The sequence below is a fragment of the Podarcis erhardii genome, assembly GCF_964252035.2.
Source record: "Podarcis erhardii genome assembly, chromosome: 8".
Lineage (NCBI taxonomy): Eukaryota > Metazoa > Chordata > Lepidosauria > Squamata > Lacertidae > Podarcis > Podarcis erhardii.
The window spans coordinates 90,448,074-90,469,719 of NC_138499.1; the positions used below are offsets into that span (position 1 = coordinate 90,448,074).

A 21,646-nucleotide genomic window follows, 5' to 3' on the forward strand; every position below is an offset into this window, starting at 1 on the left:
TCCCCAGAACTCAATTAAACAAGCACTATCAAGGGTCTCCTAGAAGCCCATTTCTCACTTGGAAGCCATGCATACTTAAAAACAAACTTCCAAAATGTTGTATTTCGTAAGCCATTTGATAATAGGCTATAAAGATTTCACAGCCTGTAGGAGTGCTTAAATGGTCTATATCAGTGCCCATGGAATGGACCATGTATGCACCAGATTGAAGAAACATGAAATCAATAAAAATAAGTTGCATCTCACTTTGCAGTAGCAATTAAGGCTAGGCAATATCAGGTTTACAACACCATCTCATTAGCTAACCATCATGATATACCAGTATAGCATGATGTGTGAAATAAGGAGGGGTGGCTGGGCAGTGGAGGGAGGGAGGCTTTTGGTTGCACGATCTCCATGCTTTTTCTTAAAGCTCTGGGTGGTCCTTTCCAGCAGCATGCACAACCAAGGCACCTGGGCTGGGGAGTGGAAAGAACGACCAGGAGAAGGAAGGAAGGATCGCACCACTTGGGCTGATAGTGCTCTTTGCTTCCCAGCAACACATCCTTGATCGCTGTACCTGGGCTGGCAATGCTGGGCTGGCAGCGCTCGGCTGTCCTTCCTAGCAGGAGGAACGACTAGGAGAAGGAAGGGGCAGGCAGGCAGGCAGGCAGGGCTCTTTCTTAAAGCATCAACACCATGGTTAAGGGGAGGTGCCGAGGCGGACTTCTCAAATTGCTCACAATTATACCACCCCCTGAAATTTTGAATGCTGTTCACAATGTATTGCTGGGTCAAATACAGTGGTACCTCGGGTTACAGACGCTTCAGGTTACAGATTCCACTAACCCAGAAATAGTACCTCGGGTTAAGAACTTTGCTTCAGGATGAGAACAGAAATCATGCAACAGCAGTGGGAGGCCACATTAGCTAAATTGGTACCTTAGGTTAAGATCAGTTTCAGGTTAAGAACAGACCTCCAGAACAAATTAAGTTCTTAATCCAAGGTACCACTGTATAATGAAAGTTATCATGATGTGGTCTTCAAACAGGTTTTGAATGATGTATCATCATATCACACAGGCCTAGCAGTAATAGCTCATTTCTCAGGCCTGAACCTCTCCGATCTATAGATTTTGTAATTGGGGCAATGGAAATCTTTTATAAAAGAATAAATTTCCATCTGTGAATAATGCTTCAGGGCTTTACTTCTAATTTCATTTTCTGGTGCTGCCCATCTCTTTTTCCCACACATGGACACATAACATTACTACTACTAGGTGAAGTGTTAATGGTTCTTTCTTGCATTTCAAACATTGCCAGTGATATTTTTTGGAAATATTTATTGTATTCATTGGCAAAAATTCTGTACAAAATCGAACAGGGAAAGCAAGTGTGGTATTAGGGACTGCTTTCATCCACATCCTTGTCTGGATCTCTCTCTGGATCATCATCTTGTTGCTGCTTCTTCCAGAGTTTAGCCATTGCAAGCAGTTTGAGGTTGGGCTGATTGGCAGCATCTTCTGGGAAGATGTAATCATAGTATTCTTCCCAGCCAGCATCAGACTAGAAGGAGAAAAGTTAACATAATTAGACACCCAAAACATTATGCCTGCTTGCTTCTTTATCAAACCATAAATTTTCCTGCTCTCACTAGTGTTTCCATGCAATAGTTGATGTTTCATAGACAGTTTAAAATAGCAGCATAATAGCACTTCATGCTGCGGATTAAGAAGCTGAATCTTTGAATGCCCTCCTTTCCAGAAAAAGCTGCCCATAGAAAACTAGTGCCAGGGAGAAGCCTAGGCTCCACCTGCCATGTGTTTTAGGAAACTTTTATATTATTACTTGGCAGGGGGTTGGACTCGATGGCCCTTGTGGTCTCTTCCAACTCTATGATTCTATGATTCTATGAATACTTAGGTTTTGGTTTGAGTGGTTTTTAATTTTTATTGCATACCACTTCAAAAGCACTGCTATGAAGCAGTACACAAATTATGGCTGCTATACATGTGTACCTGATAGCAAGTCCTACTGAACAACAGAATTTATGAACAAAATTGAACAGTAAATCAATGAATTGTGTGTGCGCACAAACACTTATACACTCCACACAGCCCACACTAGTATAGCTCACACAAACCTTCACTTGATTCTGCTGGTGTATAAATTGTTTCTTGAAAAGCCACCACCAAGCATGCAAAGCCAGGTTTCCAGCTTGTGCTCTTACCCCATCTTCAGCTTGAAGTTTCCTCCTCTTCTTGACTTTCTCTGGCATGAGTTTGTCTACCCTCTCTTTGCTGGATTCGGTTCCAAATTCCTCTTCAAAGTTTCTCCAGGATTCCAGAAGCATAAGCCTCTCCTCTTTTTCCTCACAATTTCTCATTGTTTTATTAGCCTCTTCATATACTTGCCGACACCGTGGTAAGCTGTCATCTTTCCCTGCTGAGAGTTCAAACTGAGCAAAACTGATCCACACCTACAGCAAAACCAAATAAGTCCATATTAGGGTATATGGCAAATCTTTACATAGGAAAACAGGCTGCCAAAGGGTTTAAGACGAATCCATTGTTATATAATGCATATCAAGTGCTCTGCTCTGGAGCTGTATATGTTGCATGCAGCGCTCATAGCAATGAATATATTATAGATGTGAGAAAAGGTGCTTTGGATTTTTTATTGTTCTTATTAAAATGGAGCATTAATCTAAATTATTTTATTTTATTTCTAAGTGTATGACTTAGAAGTCATATTGCTCTCAGAAGCACACACAAAAATAAGAATTTTTTAAAAACTGGGTAAGGAAAGGTGAGGGAGAGAAAGTACCATCTGAACAGAAGAATTGTCATACATTTTGAATGGAGGAACAAGACATATAGGGGATCTGCTAAACAAAGACTGTATTGCCCAGTAGCTTCAGGGGTGATTGTGATGTGGATTATGGAGCAGGTCTCTAATTTAGTCACTCCCTATACCAGAGGCATTAAAACTTAAAATGATGGATGGCTGAATTCCCTATCCACATTTCCCCTCACTCAACTCCGCATGACAAATGTCATGGATATGACAGGTTGTAGCTCCACCTTGCGGCCAAAGACAGGAAAGGCAGACTGTTTATTGGACCATCACTCCAACTGGAAAAAATGCAAGCTGTCCCTACACTGTTGGCAACATCTAACAGTGGTACCTCAGTTTATGAACTTAATCCGTTCCGGAAGTCCATTCTTAAACTGAAACCGTTCTTAAACCGAGGCGTGCTTTTCCTAATGAGACTCCTGACGCTGGTGCGCTTCCACCATTTGGATTCTGTTCTTAGACCAAGGTAAAGTTTGCTAACCAGAACACTTCCAGTTTTGCAAAGTTCGTATACTGAATAGTTCGTAAACAGGGCTGTTCTTAAACCGAGGCACCACACTATTTGCTTTTCAACACAGTGGTACCTCGGGTTACCTACGCTTCAGGTTACAGACTCCGCTAACCCAAAAATAGTACCTCAGATTAAGAACTTTGCTTCAGGATGAGAACAGAAATTGGACGGCGGCACAGTGGCAGCGGGAGGCCCCATTAGCTAAAGTGGTGCTTCAGGTTAAGAACAGACCTCCAGAACGAATTAAGTTCTTAACCCGAGGTACCACTGTATGTAGTAGTAAGTTGGCTTCTTTGCTCTATTGGTCCAAAGCCCTGAAAGATGGATCAGTTTGGGTGTGATGTGGGCCATGCTGTATGCTGTTTAAGAGCTCGGTAAGTTCTCCTGGCCTATATTGCCCCAGGCCTTAAAATTCTGAAGCAATTTTAAAGGCAACCCTATCGAAATAAACTCATTCATTTTCTAAGCAAACCAGAATTAAATTAACAGTTCTACCAAGGTAGCCTAAATTACAACCTTGCTGACTTGCGGTCTTGACTATGCTACCACTCAGTGGATTTGTAACTGGCTGACTGACCGAACCCAAAGGGTGCTCATCAATGGTTCCTCTTCATCCTGGAGAAGAGTGACTAGTGGGGTGCCACAGGGTTCTGTCTTGGGCCCGGTCTTATTCAACATCTTTATCAACGACTTGGATGATGGACTCAAGGGCATCCTGATCAAATTTGCAGATGACACCAAACTGGGAGGGGTGGCTAACACCCCAGAGGACAGGATCACACTTCAAAATGACCTTGACAGATTAGAGAACTGGGCCAAAACAAACAAGATGAATTTTAATAGGGAGAAATGTAAAGTATTGCACTTGGGCAAAAAAAATGAGAGGCACAAATACAAGATGGGTGACACCTGGCTTGAGAGCAGTACATGTGAAAAGGATCTAGGAGTCTTGGTTGACCACAAACTTGACATGAGCCAACAGTGTGACGCGGCAGCTAAAAAAGCCAATGCAATTCTGGGCTGCATCAATAGGAGTATAGCATCTAGATCAAGGGAAGTAATAGTGCCACTGTATTCTGCTCTGGTCAGACCTCACCTGGAGTACTGTGTCCAGTTCTGGGCACCACAGTTCAAGAAGGACACTGACAAACTGGAACGTGTCCAGAGGAGGGCAACCAAAATGGTCAAAGGACTGGGGAGCTGGGCATGTTTAGCCTGGAGAAGAGGAGGTTAAGGGGTGATATGATAGCCATGTTCAAATATATAAAAAGATGTCACATAGAGGAAGGAGAAAGGTTGTTTTCTGCTGCTCCAGAGAAGCGGACACGGAGCAATGGTTCCAAACTACAAGAAAGAAGATTCCACCTAAACATTAGGAAGAACTTCCTGACAGTAAGAGCTGTTCGACAGTGGAATTTGCTGCCAAGGAGTGTGGTGGAGTCTACTTCTTTGGAGGTCTTTAAGCAGAGGCTTGACAACCATATGTCAGGAGTGCTCTGATGGTGTTTCCTGCTTGGCAGGGGGTTGGACTCGATGGCCCTTGTGGTCTCTTCCAACTCTAGGATTCTATGATTCTATGACTTCTCCAGTGGGCTTACTTAAGCTGCAAAAAAACTGCACACAGCCTTTTGTACCGATGAACTACAGTGGAATCTAGTTCTGCCTAACCAAGTACATACCTTGACATGCTGCGTTCTCTGAAGCAATCGCCGATAAAGATTTCTTGTGTTCTCATATTCCTCTTGTTCAATTTCAAAGTCTATGTAAGATTTCCAAAGAACCTAGTAGGAAAGCAGACAGGCCAGTTATTAAGGTACAGCAAAGTGAACATTCCCACATAAATAGGTTGTCTGGGCAATCAGCTGCAGCAGACCATTGCACTTTGTATTCAAAATCCAAATCTGCTTATTACTCCCATATTAGCCGAGTTATAATATATTCCCTTCAGAGAAAAATATGCTGCAGAGCACAGCAAACTCCAGCAGCCCTCTTACCTCTGGCATGTCTAATCGTGGCTGGCCAATAGCCAACTCATATATAGCTCTGGCCCTATCAACATCACCAAGAATGGTTTCTAACTCTGCAAACTTGATCCATGATGTGCAGTTTTCAGGTGCAAACTCTAGAAATTTCTCATACAGTTTCCGGCAACGATCAAACTCTCGTAGCTGCAACTCCAGTTCGATGTAGCCTTTAAACAGTTTGTTCTTTGGACATTTACCTATGGATGTTCCCTGTAAAGAGTAGAGTCAGAAATTGCCCAAAGCCTGTTAGAGAAAGAGCACGAGATTCAAACATGCTTTCTGAGGCACACCCAAAAGTACAGTGAGTGGGCTTCTAAGGTCTGATTCTCACTCCCAGTTTTGACATGCCCTGACAACTACAGCAATCATGGTTAGAATGTTATATTTTGGGCCTGTTCAATATACATTACAAAAGGTCAGACCCACCAGTAAACGTGCAGGAGACAAAAGAGAGACAAAACTTCTGGCAAGTGGTCCAATGGCTAATGGTGGTAGAAAGACCCTTCCTTAAATGAAAGTCAATTACCCTGTGGTGCCCATAGTGCTGATCAGGTCCAGGGGGTTCCTTTTCCTTACCAGAACTTGGTTAAAGAAGCAAACTAGGGATGAAGCATTTCTATAGGCTAAATCAATTTGTTGGGAAGGAAGGAGGGAGAAAGGTTGTTTTCTGCTGCTCCAGAGAAGCGGACACGGAGCAATGGTTCCAAACTACAAGAAAAAAGATTCCACCTAAACATTAGGAAGAACTTCCTGACAGTAAGAGCTGTTCGACAGTGGAATTTGCTGCCAAGGAGTGTGGTGGAGTCTCCTTCTTTGGAGGTCTTTAAGCAGAGGCTTGACAACCATATGTCAGGAGTGCTCTGATGGTGTTTCCTGCTTGGCAGGGGGTTGGACTCGATGGCCCTTGTGGTCTCTTCCAACTCTAGGATTCTATGATTCTATGATTCTAAGTGGCCTGACCCTCCCCTTCCAATTCAGCTTAGAAACCCCACTGGGTAGATCGGTCCATCTCTGGGGACAAATGCAAATGATCACTGGTAGAAGGTTATCTATGGCATTGGGAAATGCAGTGTTACACTTAACCCTCACTTCAACAGCTAACAACAAAATTCAAAAACTGCCCCTTGATAAAATATGGAAGGATCTTTAGCAGTATCGAATAACCATTTGAATCAGATACTTTCAGTAACTGTATAGCCCCATAATTATAGAATTACAGAGCTGGAGAAATACTGTTGCTTTTATATGAAACAAGATAGCAAGTTTTGTTATCTGTAACTGTTGTTCAATATGCAAATACAAATCAATAAACATTTTCTTTAAACAATCATTACAAATCATGACAGATCAGCTGATCACCCTCATTGTATCAAAAAGGAATTAACTTGGACAATCACTTTATTTTCCTTACCAATGCTCGCCTGGCAAACTGGAGATTCTTCTGCCTTATTTCAAACTGAGCATACAACAGCCATATTTTGGCAAATGTAAACTGAAAAGAGAAATAATATAGATTCTCTGAGAGCAATGCCTCCAATCAACTAAAATAATGTCTTCTTAAATATGCCAAAGCAGAAAACTTGTCCCAAAGAATGGTTTTTAACAAGCACAAATCATTTCCCCCATTAAAGAGTTTTTTTGAAACACATGGAGAGCCATATCTGTGTGTGTTGCTGCAGTGATGGCAGGCGGTAAATTCTGCAGAAAACTGTCCAATGCTTTCTTTTCCCTTGAATATTTTGTTTCATAAGTTCAAGAGTAACAATTAATGGATGCCAGTTGCAAATAAATATTAGAAAAGCTTGGCAGTTTCAAAATTCTTAATTAGTTTAATAAATAGAAGTAAATACATCGCCATATAATATCACTCTCTAGGGACATCAGAAAATGTTCTAATTTGCATAGGCAATTTTCCAATTCAAGTTTTCCCAGAGAACTCGCATCATTGTGTAGCTGTCTTTTTTGTCTCTGACAAGCCTATGTTCACTTACCTTCCTGCAAGTCCCATGGGGCAAAGTGTAACTTGTTTCTGAGTGGATGTGAACAGGTTTAGACTATGGGAGAAATCAACTGCAAACAGCTTTTATTGCTTCAGTGAACCATAGCCAAAACAGGGCCAATATTTCTAGACAGGGGGACTCTTGAACTTAGAACTGAGGTGAAAAATGACCTCCACTCACACATGTACACCCTTATGTACGAACCCCAGGCATACAACAGAATGTAGTACCTTTTTATGAGGAATGAGTTCAACACAAGCTTGATACACTTGTCTTGTCCGCTCTGGATCCTGAGAAAGAACACATTCTTTGTCACATATTCAGAACAAATGCTTCTAAGCAATTATATTCAGAATGCCCCTTAGGAAAATTGTCTATCTTGTTGCCTGTGTTAGTTATACTACTTAAACCTGTACTCCTACTCTAGAAACCTAGACCTGCTTACAGCTCTCCACCATCAGCTTTCCCCCCTCTTCACCTTCTCTTCCTGTCCCCATTTCTCCTCATTCCCCCTTTTACTCTCTAAGGGGTTCAAAATATAGCTGCTATACTACTAATTGCAACTAGATATTCGGCACATATCACACCAGTGGCTCGAAGTGTTTTAGTGTTTTCTGCTCTATTTCGGAGCACAATTCAGATTCCTTTAAAGCCCTAATACAACCTGGGGCCCCCTTTTCTCAGGGACCATTTTCTTGTACACCAAACTGCCTATGCATTGAGACTGTTTAACAAGACCTCTGGAAGTAACCAGAGGGTGAAAGTAATGCTAGGTGCTCCTTTCCCCTATTGCACCATGGCAGTGGAACTCTTTTCCCAGAGAGGCTCACATGGTGCCCATGCTGTGGGCACTGGGTGGAAGCCTTTTTACTTCCAAGGCTTTTAAATAAATGATGCGTATTTTTATCTCTGTTTTAGTTTTTAAATGCTGCTTTTAATCATTGTTCTACTGTTTATGTTGTTCTGATTGTTACTGTTTTTTAACTGACAGGGAGGGGGCAGAATAAATTGAAGGGCAGCAAATGGATTTTGCCCACTTGAATGAGTCATCATTTATACATATACATATACACATATACACACACAAATTAATGATTTATTTAAAATAATTCCATAGGTAAACTCAAGTCACATTTGGTTACTCAGAAAATCAAAGAAATTCAGGAGTTGTACCTTTGCCTCTAGCTCTTCATACAGTGCATAATTGATCCACAGATAGATATACCTCTTCCAGTGTCTCTTTTCTTGAATTGGAGGAACATTGGCAATGGCTCGTTCATAAACTTCACGTACAGCATCAGGATCCGCATCACTTTCCACAAGCCTCAGGTAATCAAACCAGGCATCATAATTATGTGGATTAGCCTTTAAGAGAGAATAGAGAACTTCAGAAATGCAAGTTCCTAGTAGTATTCTGGAGATGGCAGTTCAGGGAACTGTCATAAAAGTTTATGCTTCCATTTGCCCCCAGCAGTTGTTGCACTCACTTTCACTTCTTCTTCATATTGGAATCTTCTCTTGCTAACTATAATATCCTCGATTCCTCGTCGGTCCCCAAACTTCTTCTCAAAAATGGTGTAATTTTTGAAGAGCTCTTGAGCTTCATGCTTTGGGATTCTGTCCAAGGCGTATTTATAGATTACTCTCACCCTTTCAAACTGGAAAAAGCAACAGCTTAGAAAGCATAGAGAAATATGCTCTACATGAATGCGTAGTACCACTCTCTGGCACAAGCTTTTCAGTTAAAGGATAGGCAGATGATCTTGGGAAAGAACCCTGGCTGAGACCTTGAAGAATAAACAGTACAGGACTAGATGAACCAACAATCTGACTCCGTGTGCACTGACTCACAACTCAAATCCTCAGCCATTTCTCAGAGTAAAGTTATACAAGGCAAGAGATACAACTATCAGCTTGAGCATATAACAAGGTTCTCATTTTGCTCAAATATATATAAGCTAACATTTTTTTTTTAAAACCAAGAAGTCCAATATAAGTTCTATGTTGCACTGTGGTCTAGTTGCTAGAAACCGACAACAACAGAAACAAATAGACCCAAGTCACAATACTTAAGCAATTTATTTGGAAGTAATGTTCTACTGAAATAATGTTATTTCCATATTAAAATTATGTAGAACAGTTGAAGGAGCTGGTGATGTTTAGCCTGAGAGGAGAGATGAAAGTCATCTTCAACTATCTCAAGGGCTGTCACATGGAAAATGGAGCAAGCGTGCTTTCTCCTGCTCCACAGGGTAGGAGGTGAACCAATGGCTTCAAGTTACAAGAAAGGAGATTCCGACTAAACATCAGGAAAACTTTCTGACAGTAAGAGCTGTTCCGACAGTGGAACAGACTCCCTTGGGAGGTGGTGGACTCTCCTTCCTTGGAGGTTTTTAAGCAGAGTTTGGATGGCCATCTGTCATGGATGCTTTAGCTGAGATTCCTGCATTGCAGGTGTTTGGACTAGATGACCCTTGGGCACCCTCCAACTCTACAGTTCTATGATTCTATAAATCATGCCCAATATGTAAAATTTTAACTTTTTCCCCCATTCCCACTTCCTCCCCCAACCCTCAAACTGCCTTGAGATACTGAGAAAGAAAATGAATGAAGATGTTTGGGCTTCACTTGCTCACTAAGGTATAAAATTCTTAAAGAATGTCCACAATTGATAGGTGGACTTTAGCACACACATGCAGACCTGATAAATAGGAACTCTGAAAGCAAGACACCTTCACCTTTTCAGGCAACTGTCAGGCAACTAACAAACCCATACAGAGCAAGCTGGAGAACAAGCACAGATGGATGGGAATCTGGCGGAGGGAAACACTGACTGGGAAAGGAAAGTTTTGCAGTATCAGTCAAAAACATACATTCGATTGCAAAATGCAAGCTATATTTTCTAATAAGCAAAATGTTACCTCTTTCTGGTTCTCTTCAAATTTGGCAAAAGCTACATACAGATGCTCATTCATATGTTCTTCTCCAAAGAATTCCACTGCTCTCTCAAATACTTTCCTTGCATGGGCAAAATAACTATGTTTTTCTTCAAAACGGGCATACTTGATCCAGTTCTTAACATCAGGATGCACAATGACAAGTGGAAGATGTTAAGGAATTCAAAGTATGAAGAATTTCATTTTAACTTCTAACTTTTAAGAATAAAATGCCACAAATATATTAAGCAAGGATAACAAAAGGATGGTGAAGTTTTATATTTCATGGGGAAACAGAATGATTTAGGATACAGATCTAAAATTTTGGGAAACTGGTAAATGCAGCAAGACTCAAATAATTTGTTGTTGTTTTTAAATCTCAATCAAGCTGGCAGAATTAAGGGGCACCTATATCCTATATAACCTCCAAAACACTTTTGTGCATGTGAGTCCTGATGTGAAAGCAAATCCCTTCCTTCCAATGTTGCATGCTTTTCACATGTTTAAGCACGTCTCCTGTTATGTTACTCTCAACCCAACAACATTCAAGATAAAAACTGGTTTCTTCAAAGCCTAATTCATACCAGGCAGAATTAGTGAAAGCATTGCGGTCACTGAGCATAACTGAATGCACAACATGTAGTCTCATCCAACAGGGAGCCAAGGTGCACCTATGTCTGCATAGGATCATGCTTTTGGAATGGCGTCTTTTGCTGCTAAGTTTCAGTAGCAGATAAAAAGGTGACACACAGGGCCTAATTGTCTCTGAAGTGAAACACTTGTATCTGGCCTCTAAGGATTCAGATGGCAAGAGAATAATCACATGACTGAAGGCTCCTTCAAAGTAAAAACAATATTCCTCAACACAGGAAATTAGCTGTCAGGAAGACAGGTAAGTTAGTACCCTTCTCCTTCAACATCCAAATTCCTATAACTTCTACATTCCGCAGATAACCAGGTTGGAAAGATGCTGCTTTCATTTGGCCTAAAGTCAAAATGTGAACAAAGCAACAACAGAAAAGTAAAACATTAGGCTGAAATAGAAGCAGCCTCAAAAGGATATATCTCTCATATATAGAGCGTGCTCTGTCCACCTCCTTGTACCTCAGCTCAAAGTTAATGTAAGAATGCCAGGATTGTTCTTCTGGCTGCCATTCCATCCAGCGCTCAAACACCTGGCGGGCTCCAGCAACATTTCCCAGCATCTCTTCCATGTAAGTGTATTTGTACCTTTCCAAATAAAAGCAACGTAAGAAGCTTAACCCAGGCTAATCACTCTTCACACATAAGTCTATGTTCTAGTTAATATCTTTTTTTAAAATCACATATGGTTCTTGAATACAGGGTGCTTGCACATTTGGTATCTAGCACACCCAAGTACAGATTCCTATTTTGGATCCTGGTCATCGCCCAGGGTAAGCAAATAGTTCACCAATAACTATGCAAGATGCAGTGACGTCTCTTTTTTTCAGAAAACTACAATCTATAGAATACAAAAAAGACACTTTCCAATACAGTATTTATTTATTTTTATCAAATACTTTTCAGATGATCAGAAATGGATGCTTTGTCACCCATTTAGAGAGGAAGATATACTCTGGTTTACTGATTTGTCTGCCAAGCAGCAAGCCATACTTCGCTTACCAGAACTGGTTGACTCTTGGTAGAGTAGTAATAGCACGATCCCAGATGTTTCGGGCATGATTAACTTGGCGGTTCTTCATTTCCATCTCGGCATACTTCAGCCAAAGGGTGACATTTCGGTAGTCTACATCTAGAGCACGTTCGTAGATGGAACGAGCCCTGAGTGCAAAACATTGTTGAAATTAATACATGTGTGATTCATATTATAGAGAGCTGGACACTGTAAGTTATTCATACAGTTGGTGCTTGAAATGCAACTCTTAACAAAGTACCTTTGTACTTCTTTGAGGCTTTCCTCCCATTGTGCGTACTTGATCCAGTTACTGATAACTGTCCGGTTTTTTCTTATATTATCTTCAAAGGTCTAGGGAGAAAAGTAGAGTGTGTAACTGTACTGTGTAACCAAAAGGAGATTGGTAAGAAATTTGACTGTCTGAGTTCTGTTGTTGTTTTTTAATCATGGAGAAGTATTCAGTCATGTGATTTAGGTCCAGCATACCTTAAGGACTGCCTGATTCCTTATAACCCTGCCTTGATCACTGAGGTCTTCAGGAGTGTTTGTGATAGTGGGGTCCCATGGCTCAGATGCACAACTATGTATTCAGTATTGTGGGCCCAACTCTGTAGAATTTCTTCCCAGCTGGGATCAGACAGGCCCCCTCCCTGTCAAACTTTTGGCACCTTTATTTCAGCAGGCATTTAATTTTTTATGGCTTTACTGATTTTATCTTTTTAACTTTACTGTACACTGCTTAGAGACTAAGGTGTTGAATGATATATGTTGTTGAAAGAATAATGACAAATACTGAAATGCCACTATTAAAGGATAATTTTATCAATCGATCCACTGATAGCACTTCTCAGAAGCAGCTATCTTAGAGAACACTACTTTTCTTATATATCATCATGTTCCCCCAAAAACCCAGCAAGTGACAACTGCATATGAAGATGTGTTCTTAATAGCTAGTGAAAGTCTGGAGTAGCTCTTCCACATGTATAGAACTCCTTCCTCTTGAGCGTCCCTAGAATGAAACCTTTTAGGAAGCAATGTATTCTATGGTTAGCATCAGGCAGCCAGACTTAAGCCACGGAGGGAAAGGGTTTTTAAAGGTTACAGTATGTTTCAACAAGTTATTACACATCAAGAGATTCTGGGATACAAGTTCAAATAAATAAAACCAAACATTTAGCATTCAATAAGCATGATGTTTACTTGCCTTTCTTTTTCGAAGTTTATAATCATTTAGCTCCTCTTCATCTGTGATCTTCTGTTGAGGAGGTGGGGGAAGAAGCTCAAGTTCTCTTTCTTTAGCTTCTCTTAAAAGTTGCTCTGCTGTGATCTGTACCTCTGCTGGGGCTTTGTTTTTCACCTGAGGGGCAAACAATTTCTTGTGATGACATATTTTAGCATTCTATGCATGGAGGTAACAAATGTAATTCCACAAGTGTTCACTATATATATATATATATATATATATATATATATAAAATATTTTATGTAAAAGTACCAGAAACCTTCTGTAATTCAGGACAACACTGCAACAGATATTCTTAATATTTTATTTTATTCTTAAAAGTTACCTAGAGGGTTTCTTGTGAAACAGAAATATATGTGCAAAGTCATTTTTTAAAAAATCAATAAAGTTCGCTCATGCAGTGTATGTGATGCTATGATAGAAATGTTGGCCATGACAAAATGCAATCTTTCAGGTCAATTTGCCTTTCAAAAATAAAAAATTAAGTCATTCACCAAAGAGGAATTAACCCTTTCTTTACACTCACACAATCTAAATGATTCTATTTTGTTTGAAGTTTTGGTTGTTCCATTCTTATCAGAACACTTTTTGATTCCAAGATGTAATCTATTTATAGCATTTTTAGTTATTTGTAATTTGGGAATTACACACTGAGTTTTTACAGACATTGTTTTTGCTGTCAGGAGCAATTTCTCATTAAAAAAAAGTATCCTAATAGATAACTGTACATTTTGCATGAATCATGATGATCATTAGGAAAGGTAGAATTAATCAGCATGCCCTCTACCAATGCCCTGCCATTAAGATGGTGGCTGACTGTATGCAGTTTGACACAATGTTGCCAGATAGGGCAGGTGTTGCCTCTGAATTCAACAATAAAAAATAATGTCAATCTATAGTTTTACTGTGGTCACAATAAAATCCTTTTTGGTCCACTTGTTTTGTGCTGCTCAAGACAGCAAATGGTTGGGTCATCCAAAATTTGCTTAATAAAAGGGTGGTGGCTATACTTTATTTCAACTTCCCTTTCAGGGAGGGTGGCAATATACAAATGACTCCCATTCGTTTTAACAGTTGTGAAGGAAAAGAAATTTCAGCAAGTGCAGTTTTTCTTGCTTTCTGCACAACAAACTGTGCCTGCTAAAGTTTCTTCTTCTCTAAAAAAGTAAACAAAACTACTTTATAGCCTGCATCTAGGTAAAGGTAAAGGTACCCTTGCCCATACGGGCCAGTCTTTGCCAGACTCCAGGGTTGTACGCTCATCTCACTCTAGAGGCTGGGAGCCAGCGCTGTCCGAAGACACTTCCGGGTCACGTGGCCAGCATGACAAGCTGCATCTGGCAAGCCAGCGCAGCACACGGAACATCGTTTACCTTCCCGCTAGTAAGCGGTCCCTATTTATCTACTTGCACCCGGAGGTGCTTTTGAACTGCTAGGTTGGCAGGCGCTGGGACTGAACGACGGGAGCGCACCCCGCCACGGGGATTCGAACCGCCGACCATGCGATGGGCAAGTCCTAGGCGCTGAGGTTTTACCCACAGCGCCACCCGCGTCCCAGCCCGCATCTACTCAGAACCAAATCCCACTATGTATAACCAAATGTGCATGGAATTTAAGTCTGGTCCTCAAAAGCAAGCCCCAGTCCAAATGTATTTTTGTGCTTTTATACTGTAAGCCATCCTGTGATGCTTGGATGAAGGGTGGCATATACATTCAATAAACAAAACAAAACAAAACCCCTCATTTAGGGTTTCAGTATGGTCAAACCTAGTAGTGTTGCTTTACTTCTGAATTAGCATGCAACTCCATGGGAAAAGGTTGCGTTTGTGTGGCTGAGCCAATAGGAGGTATCCCTCCTATTTTGCTGTCCCATTTTGCAAGTGCCAGAAATGAGGGTTGGGCATTTGTACCGCCCTCCAGAAGAGTGAAATTAGGGGGCACAAAATTCACTGGCAGCAGCAGCAGCAGCAGCATTCTGCTGGTGGTCATCATCTGGGTTTTGTTTTCCCCCATGATCCTTCCTCAGACTAATGTCATGATGCAGATCAGTTTCATGAGGGAATCTGGGGGTGGGGGTTACAGCTCCCAGGCTTAGTTTCTTAATTATCACTGCCTTATACTTGGGGGAACTTTGACCGCATCCTCTCCTCCTGATTCAATGCACTAGGTCTGTATGGTGGAAACGCTGGTGGTCTACTCCGGTATTTCCTGTAGGGGAATACATGACCCTGGGGGTCCCAGGTTCATGAAATGCCCCATCTTCTTCTGCATCAGGTTGCACCTGCCTTCCTAAGCATCTTTATTACTACTACTGCTGCTGTACTATCATGCAACTACAGAGCTGTAAGCTTCCCGGAGGGTCACCTAATCTCAAGCAAAGCATCCACGGGAGGCCAACCAGTGTGACCCATTATAAATACAGTTAACTGTCTAGAAATTGGTGCCTTTTCTAGAGTTTTATTTCCCACTTCCTTCCTTGTTCCTCGTGCGTTGCATTTTTATTAATCTGCCTGTTTGTTTGTTCGTTAGAATGTAAGCCTGCGGGTTGGGAATGTCTTGTTTCGATTTCATGTAAGCCTTTTGGGCTGACGAGCGGGGTACAAATGCTCTAAATAAATAAGTAACACATTTATTTGCACCCCGCCTTCCTCCTCCGCCCGACCAGAGCCCGAAGGAAGGCTCCTGCCTCCCCCTTTCCGCTCCCTGCCATCTATGCTCTCGGCTTTCCCCCGCCGCCGCCGCCGCCTTCCCGCCTGCTTCCTGCCCCCCATTCGGCTTTGCTCGGGAAGTAAAGGCCTCGCGAGGCCCACCGAGGCCCAGGCCGCATCCCGCGCCCCACCTTCGCCACTTTCGGGATCCGCTGCTTCCCGGCCGCCGTAGACGCCATCTTGCCCTCTTGTCTCGAGCGGGTCTCCGGCCCCGCCCCCTCCCCTTTGACCCCGTCAGCATCCCAGCATGCCGCGCGCGGCGGGAGGCCCGGCCTCTGCGTCGCCATAGCAACGGCCAAGCGCGTCCGAGCCACTTCGCGAGCGGAGCTCGAGTCCCGGAAGAAGGCGGCGCGGACGGGCGGCAGCCCCGGCTGGGCAGGTGAGTCCCCCCCGGCTGTCCCCCAGCAGAGGGATCCCTGCCAACTCCCCACGGCCCCGATTCGAAGGCCGGTTCCCGGGCAGGGCTCCTTCATCCCGACCCAGCCGGCGAGGGATCCAGGCGGAGGTCTGCGCTTGCGGGGGAGAGAAGCGAAGCCCGAACTTGCTGCGGGGCGGGATTCGCCCGGGGAAGGAGGGTGGGTGCAGAGCGGCCCCGGGAACAAGGGAGGAAAGAAGGGGCTCCGGGGTGACGAGGGGGTCCAGGGCCCGGTGGCTTCTTCTCTGCGTCCCGGGGGGGGGCAGCCCCCCCCGCCCCTTCCTCCCCAGGGGCCGCCGCGGGCGAGGCGGGCCTGGGCGGGATCCTGCTGCCCCGCTTTGCTCCAGGAGCGGCTGGCCCGGCCTAGCATCCCGCGCCGGAGGTGCTGGCGCGGCTAAGCTGCAAGGCGAGGGCGGAGTCTCTGGTTTCGTGTTTATGTTAACCGGGAGGCTGGCTCTCTCTCCGAAGTAACTCGCTTACCTGGGGTCCGAGAGAGAATAGTTCTTGGACTATATTAAGAATACGAAGTTAAAGGTAACTGAACAGCATAGCAAGTTGTTGGTTTGTATGTAAGAGCAATGTGTTGGTTTGTATTTCTGACGTGTGCTTTTTTGAACCGAGTTAAAGACAATTTGCAGTAAAACTTTGGAACTGTTTCTTAGTGTGGAGAACTTATCGATTCATACTCTGTCCAGGGTGCAGACCAGAGAACTCTCCTCACAATAACTCTTCCATCTTTCTCTGGTACATAAGGTCTGTAGAGCAGCCCAAGAACAGCAATGAGGTGGTAAAATTCAGTATTGCTTCAGCCTGCAGGTTGGAGATGCTCATGTCTTGTAATGATCTCCACCTAGTAAGCTAGCACATCACCGGGAAAGGTTTATGTGCTTTTTATTGCAATTATTTGTATGTTTTTAATAGATTTTATATATGTATAGTTTTAATTCTATCAATGTTTAATTGTTTTTAATGATTTTTTCCCAACATTTTTAGTGGTTCTTTTTTTTTAATCTGTGAACTACCTTGAGTCCTGTTTTGGGACAAAGGCAGGGTATGTATGTATATATGTATAATTAATTAAGGTTTATAATTGTCCTGTCCTTGATGTGCCACTTACAATGTGTAGGGAACTTTTTGTGAGAGAGAGCATTTAATATGACTTCACTCTTGCAGATTGTAGTGACAGAATTGCACTTGTTAGTATAACCTTTCATGTTTTTGACTCCTTTTAACACTCAGTAACACTCCAAAAATTATCAACTTCTTTCTCTATACCTGAATGTACTCAAGGCATGCCATTTCTATGCACACTTCACTTTGAAATAATCTCCATTCAACACATTTAGGCCTTCTCTCCCATCAGTTTGCGCAGACAGCTACTTCAACTGCCATTCCTAGAGTTCTGTAGTGGTGTTAAGGACAGTAGCATAACCTTACAAAACTAGGGATTCTGGAGAAATTTGGTGGGATTCCTCTCCTGTCCTCTATTTCAGGTGAATTCACCTGATCCACACCACCTGGATAACAGACAGATCAGACAAATTCTTCATGGGAATCTACACACACACACCCTGAAGTTCTGTGAGGTGCTCTGAGTGGAGTGCTCCCAAGACCATTTGTAGCTCTGTTTTCCACTCTTATCTCAAGAACCTTGCTTCCTAGCTGCTCCAAGCAGCTATTACCAGGATTATAAAAAATGTAAATGGCAGACTACGTTGTGAAAATGTAAGTGGGTGATGGGGGGATCCAGAGGTTTGTGTGATTTTTTATTATCACACATTTATGCAGAAATGGGATGGAAGGGAATGAGGGGCAAACCATGCAAAAGGGAAACCAAACAGAATTAGACTGATCTGTCAATCTCTGTACAAAACGGTAACTCCCATTATTTAAGTGCGACAGCTGACAAATACAAAAAGACTCTGGTGGTGGTGTTGTAGACCTGTTTTGTGAAAGCAGAGCAGTTATAGAAATTCTGTAACATTTATTCAGATAAAGCATAAATCACAAATTTCCCAATCCTAACCAAATAAATGTCAGTCTACAATTCTAAGTGAGTTTATTTCATTGTAAGTGTAGGTTTAATTCAAATACATCTGACCTACTTTTAGGGAAATGTGGCTAGTATCTGGCTGTTGAAATCATTTTTTGTTTAAATTGTATGAATTCATTTTTGTGATTCTCAGTGATATGTTTTACTGTCAGTCATTTATTTGAAGAATAGGAAATATTTTCTTTTTTTTTTTTGCTGCAGAATGCACAATGTCTTCACTGTCTCCTGCAACAGCATCATCTACCCCACCATCTTCTGTCATATTCAGTGCTAGAAGAACAGAATCCCATGATATTCCTAATATTGTCCAACACATGAAATACAATACAGAAAGATTATTTGGCAGAATTAATGTCATCTATCTTTTGTAAGTAGCAACATTGCAACCATTTATAGTGCATCTAATTTCCTGTTAGTTGTTTCATTAACAAAAGTTAAATGTTTGTTTTACAGAGAAAAAGCCAATCTTGCAGTGACTTTAGTTAATCAGAAGAATGTAACTGTTGCTCATGCTGTATTTCTGGACTATCCCAATTGGGATGTTGTTGATCAAGCCAATTGGGAACAGTACTTAGAACAAAATTATGTTCAAAACAAGTGTACGGTAAGGAACATTTTCCCCTTCAAAATGTTAATGATAAAGGTTTTACATATTGTGTGTGGTCATTGCAAAGAATAGACAAGGCCCGCTTATACTGTGCACGCTTGAGCACAGTAATTTTAATTGTCCTGTTCAAGAAGGTAAATGTGGAAATGTACATGGCACTAAGCCAAACCACTGCTAAGCATTAATGAGCAAGTGTGCTGCTCCACAGAGTGAAAATGCAGGCATTTCCCTCCTTTCCTGCTCCTGCTATTGCCACAGTACGTGGAGCTAAGCCATGATTTGGCTTAGCATTATGTGTGAATCTCAGCTTGTGGTTTGTCTTGTTCCAAGCAAACCATAAGTAGTAAACACCAAATAAACTACAAGCCCAGATTCACATATAATGCTATGTGTCACATATGTGTCACATAACAGCAGCAGAACAGGGGATGAGTGAGGCAGTCTGGTTTTTGATCTCTGTACCTGTACTGCTCATTTATGCTAAGCCATATTTTGGCTTAGTATTATGTGCAAACCAAGCTATTTTGCTTTAATTCATTGATTCAGTGCCTCTTTCCTGTGGAATACCTCCTTGAATATATTTGAGAATAGCCACACTCTTCATTGGAAAGATGTACTACAGTTTGAAGATAAGTGGAAATAAACGTTTTCTTGGTCATAAACCAAAAGGTGTGGGATCTATAGAATCTAAGAAGAGGCTTATTTTACACTCCAATTCAAATCCTGTCTATCTATTCTACTGATCATGTCAAAACCATCCTCTATGCATGCTGGGTTCTAAATGGTAAAATAATTTGGAAGACTCCCTGAAGTAAATAGAAAAAGTAGAGACTATCAAATGTAACTTTTCTTCATGCATTTTCTATATCTCCTTTAGCAGCTAATTTTCCCAAAGTGTTGGTAGAGAGGAAGAAGAAGAAGAAGAAGAAGAAGAGTTTGGATTTGATATCCCGCCTTTCACTCCCCTTCAGGAGTCTCAAAGCGGCTAACATTCTCCTTTCCCTTCCTCCCCCACAACAAACACTCTGTGAGGTGGGTGGGGCTGAGAGACTTCAAAGAAGTGTGACTGGCCCAAGGTCACCCAGCAGCTGCATGTGGAGGAGCGGAGACACGAACCCGGTTCCCCAGATTACAAGACTACCGCTCTTAACCACTACACCACACTGGCTCTCAGTGTATAGGATAGGATAAGAAGAGAAAAACAACAAAAAGCCAAAATAGGCAGCACCTGTATAATCTCCACTCAGCTTTCTTTGTCTATTTGTGGGGAAGCCCCCACAATTCTGAACAGAGCTGAATTTACACATTGATGTTACACTCTTCACATGAAACTGCTATCTAGCTAGCATGTGCACCCTCAAGTTTTGCTGTCAGAAGCTTATACATGTCTTCTAACATATATTCTCACTGACTCTATATATAGCCATCATAAGGCAAGCGGGTGGCGCTGTGGTCTAAACCACTGAGCCTCTTGGGCTTGCTGATTAGAAAGTTGGTGGTTCGAATCCCCATGACGGAGTGAACTCCCTTTGCTCTGTCCCAGCTTCTGCCAACCTAGCAGTTCAAAAGCACACCTGTGATGGCCTGGGAATCCGATTCAGAGGCTGAACCGGAGGAATCCCAGCCTGCACAGGAGTCCCCGCCTCCAGGGCCAGCTGAACTGGGGCAGGGCCTTGTTTCTGAAGTGCCTGCACCTGTGCCGGATCCTCAGGAGCAGGCACCAGGTGAATCCACTCTGGCTCCGGAGGTGGTTGAGGACTCAGTGCCTGCAGGTGAGTCTCCCCCTGGGCCCAGTAACCCTCCAGTCTCTCCTGAACTGCAGAGGCTCAGGGCAGAGAGGCGGAGGGAACTGGTTTCTCCCAGGAGGAGTGCTCGCCTTAAGGCCAGGAGAGGTGGGTCTCCTGGGGGCCGGGACCGCCCCTGGCCTCAGAGAAGATAAAGGCCAGTCAGCTCGGTCCCAGGTTGCGGGAGCAACGTCGTTGAAGAGCTGTTTCGGCCAGCACCCAGTCCTGTTTCTCCAGAGTTCCTGTCCTTGCCCGGCTCCTCGCTTTGGACCCTGCTTCGCCCATGGAGGACTGTCTGACGACCCTTGACTCAGGTCCTGGACCTCGCCCCATGGTAACCTCCCCCTGGGACCAGCACAGTTTGCTCCCACCACACCCGCACTCCCCCTTCGTTGGGGTGCGTTCGGGAAGAGCCAGAGGCCATGGCTGACCAGGCAGCTGCGCTGGTGGCATTGGCCCAGGAGAACCAGGCCTTGACCCACACCGTTCAGCAGCTAAGCGGTGTGGTTACGGCACTTCAGCGGTTGGACGCCTTACCAGCTTCTGGGGCTGACGCCCCAGCTCCTGGCAAGTACCCAGTGGCCTTGCCAGAGAAATTCGATGGGGCCCTGGCCAGCTTTCCCATGTTCCTCGCCCAGGCCAAGTTGTATATTAAGGGGCGAGCCCGGAACTTCCCTGACGACCGCACCAAGGTGCACTTTTTGATCAGTTTGTTAAAGGACCAGGCGGCCAAGTGGGCTTTGCCACTGCTCCGGCAAGACTCTCCTTTGCTAACAGACTATGTGGGGTTTTGTAACCACTTAGAGACTGCATTTGGCAACCCTCTGAAGGAGAGCCAAGCCAATCGGGCGATTCGTCAGTTGAGACAGGACA

General features: G+C 43.0%; 2 protein-coding genes across 7 annotated transcripts in view; one reads left to right on the forward strand and one right to left on the reverse strand.

Moving 5' to 3' along the window:
• Nucleotides 1–1,305: 1,305 nt before the first annotated feature.
• CRNKL1 (crooked neck pre-mRNA splicing factor 1) lies at nucleotides 1,306–16,150 on the reverse strand. Its single transcript, XM_081872725.1, has 14 exons — nucleotides 16,046–16,150; nucleotides 13,168–13,320; nucleotides 12,223–12,314; nucleotides 11,951–12,109; nucleotides 11,370–11,536; nucleotides 10,292–10,470; nucleotides 8,858–9,028; nucleotides 8,544–8,735; nucleotides 7,601–7,660; nucleotides 6,782–6,862; nucleotides 5,341–5,580; nucleotides 5,026–5,127; nucleotides 2,210–2,458; nucleotides 1,306–1,545 (listed from the first exon to the last, which is right to left on the reverse strand). The coding sequence occupies exons 1-14, from the start codon at nucleotides 16,091–16,093 to the stop codon at nucleotides 1,381–1,383; spliced, it is 2,058 nt and encodes a 685-aa protein (XP_081728851.1). The 5' UTR covers nucleotides 16,094–16,150; the 3' UTR covers nucleotides 1,306–1,380.
• A 19-nt stretch (nucleotides 16,151–16,169) lies between these two features.
• The window catches only part of CFAP61 (cilia and flagella associated protein 61), a 127,977-nt gene continuing 122,500 nt past the window's right edge, over nucleotides 16,170–21,646 (forward strand). For 4 of the 6 annotated variants that reach the window (XM_081872598.1, XM_081872602.1, XM_081872601.1 and 1 more), the window contains exons 1-3: nucleotides 16,170–16,293; nucleotides 18,584–18,749; nucleotides 18,836–18,986. In XM_081872598.1, the coding sequence (XP_081728724.1) occupies nucleotides 18,592–18,749; nucleotides 18,836–18,986 (309 nt within the window). In that variant the 5' untranslated portion in view covers nucleotides 16,170–16,293; nucleotides 18,584–18,591. Of the gene's footprint in view, nucleotides 16,294–16,980; nucleotides 17,083–18,033; nucleotides 18,055–18,583; nucleotides 18,750–18,835; nucleotides 18,987–21,646 lie in introns of those variants that run through there. The other 2 variants (XM_081872599.1, XM_081872600.1) reach the window with 2 other exon arrangements.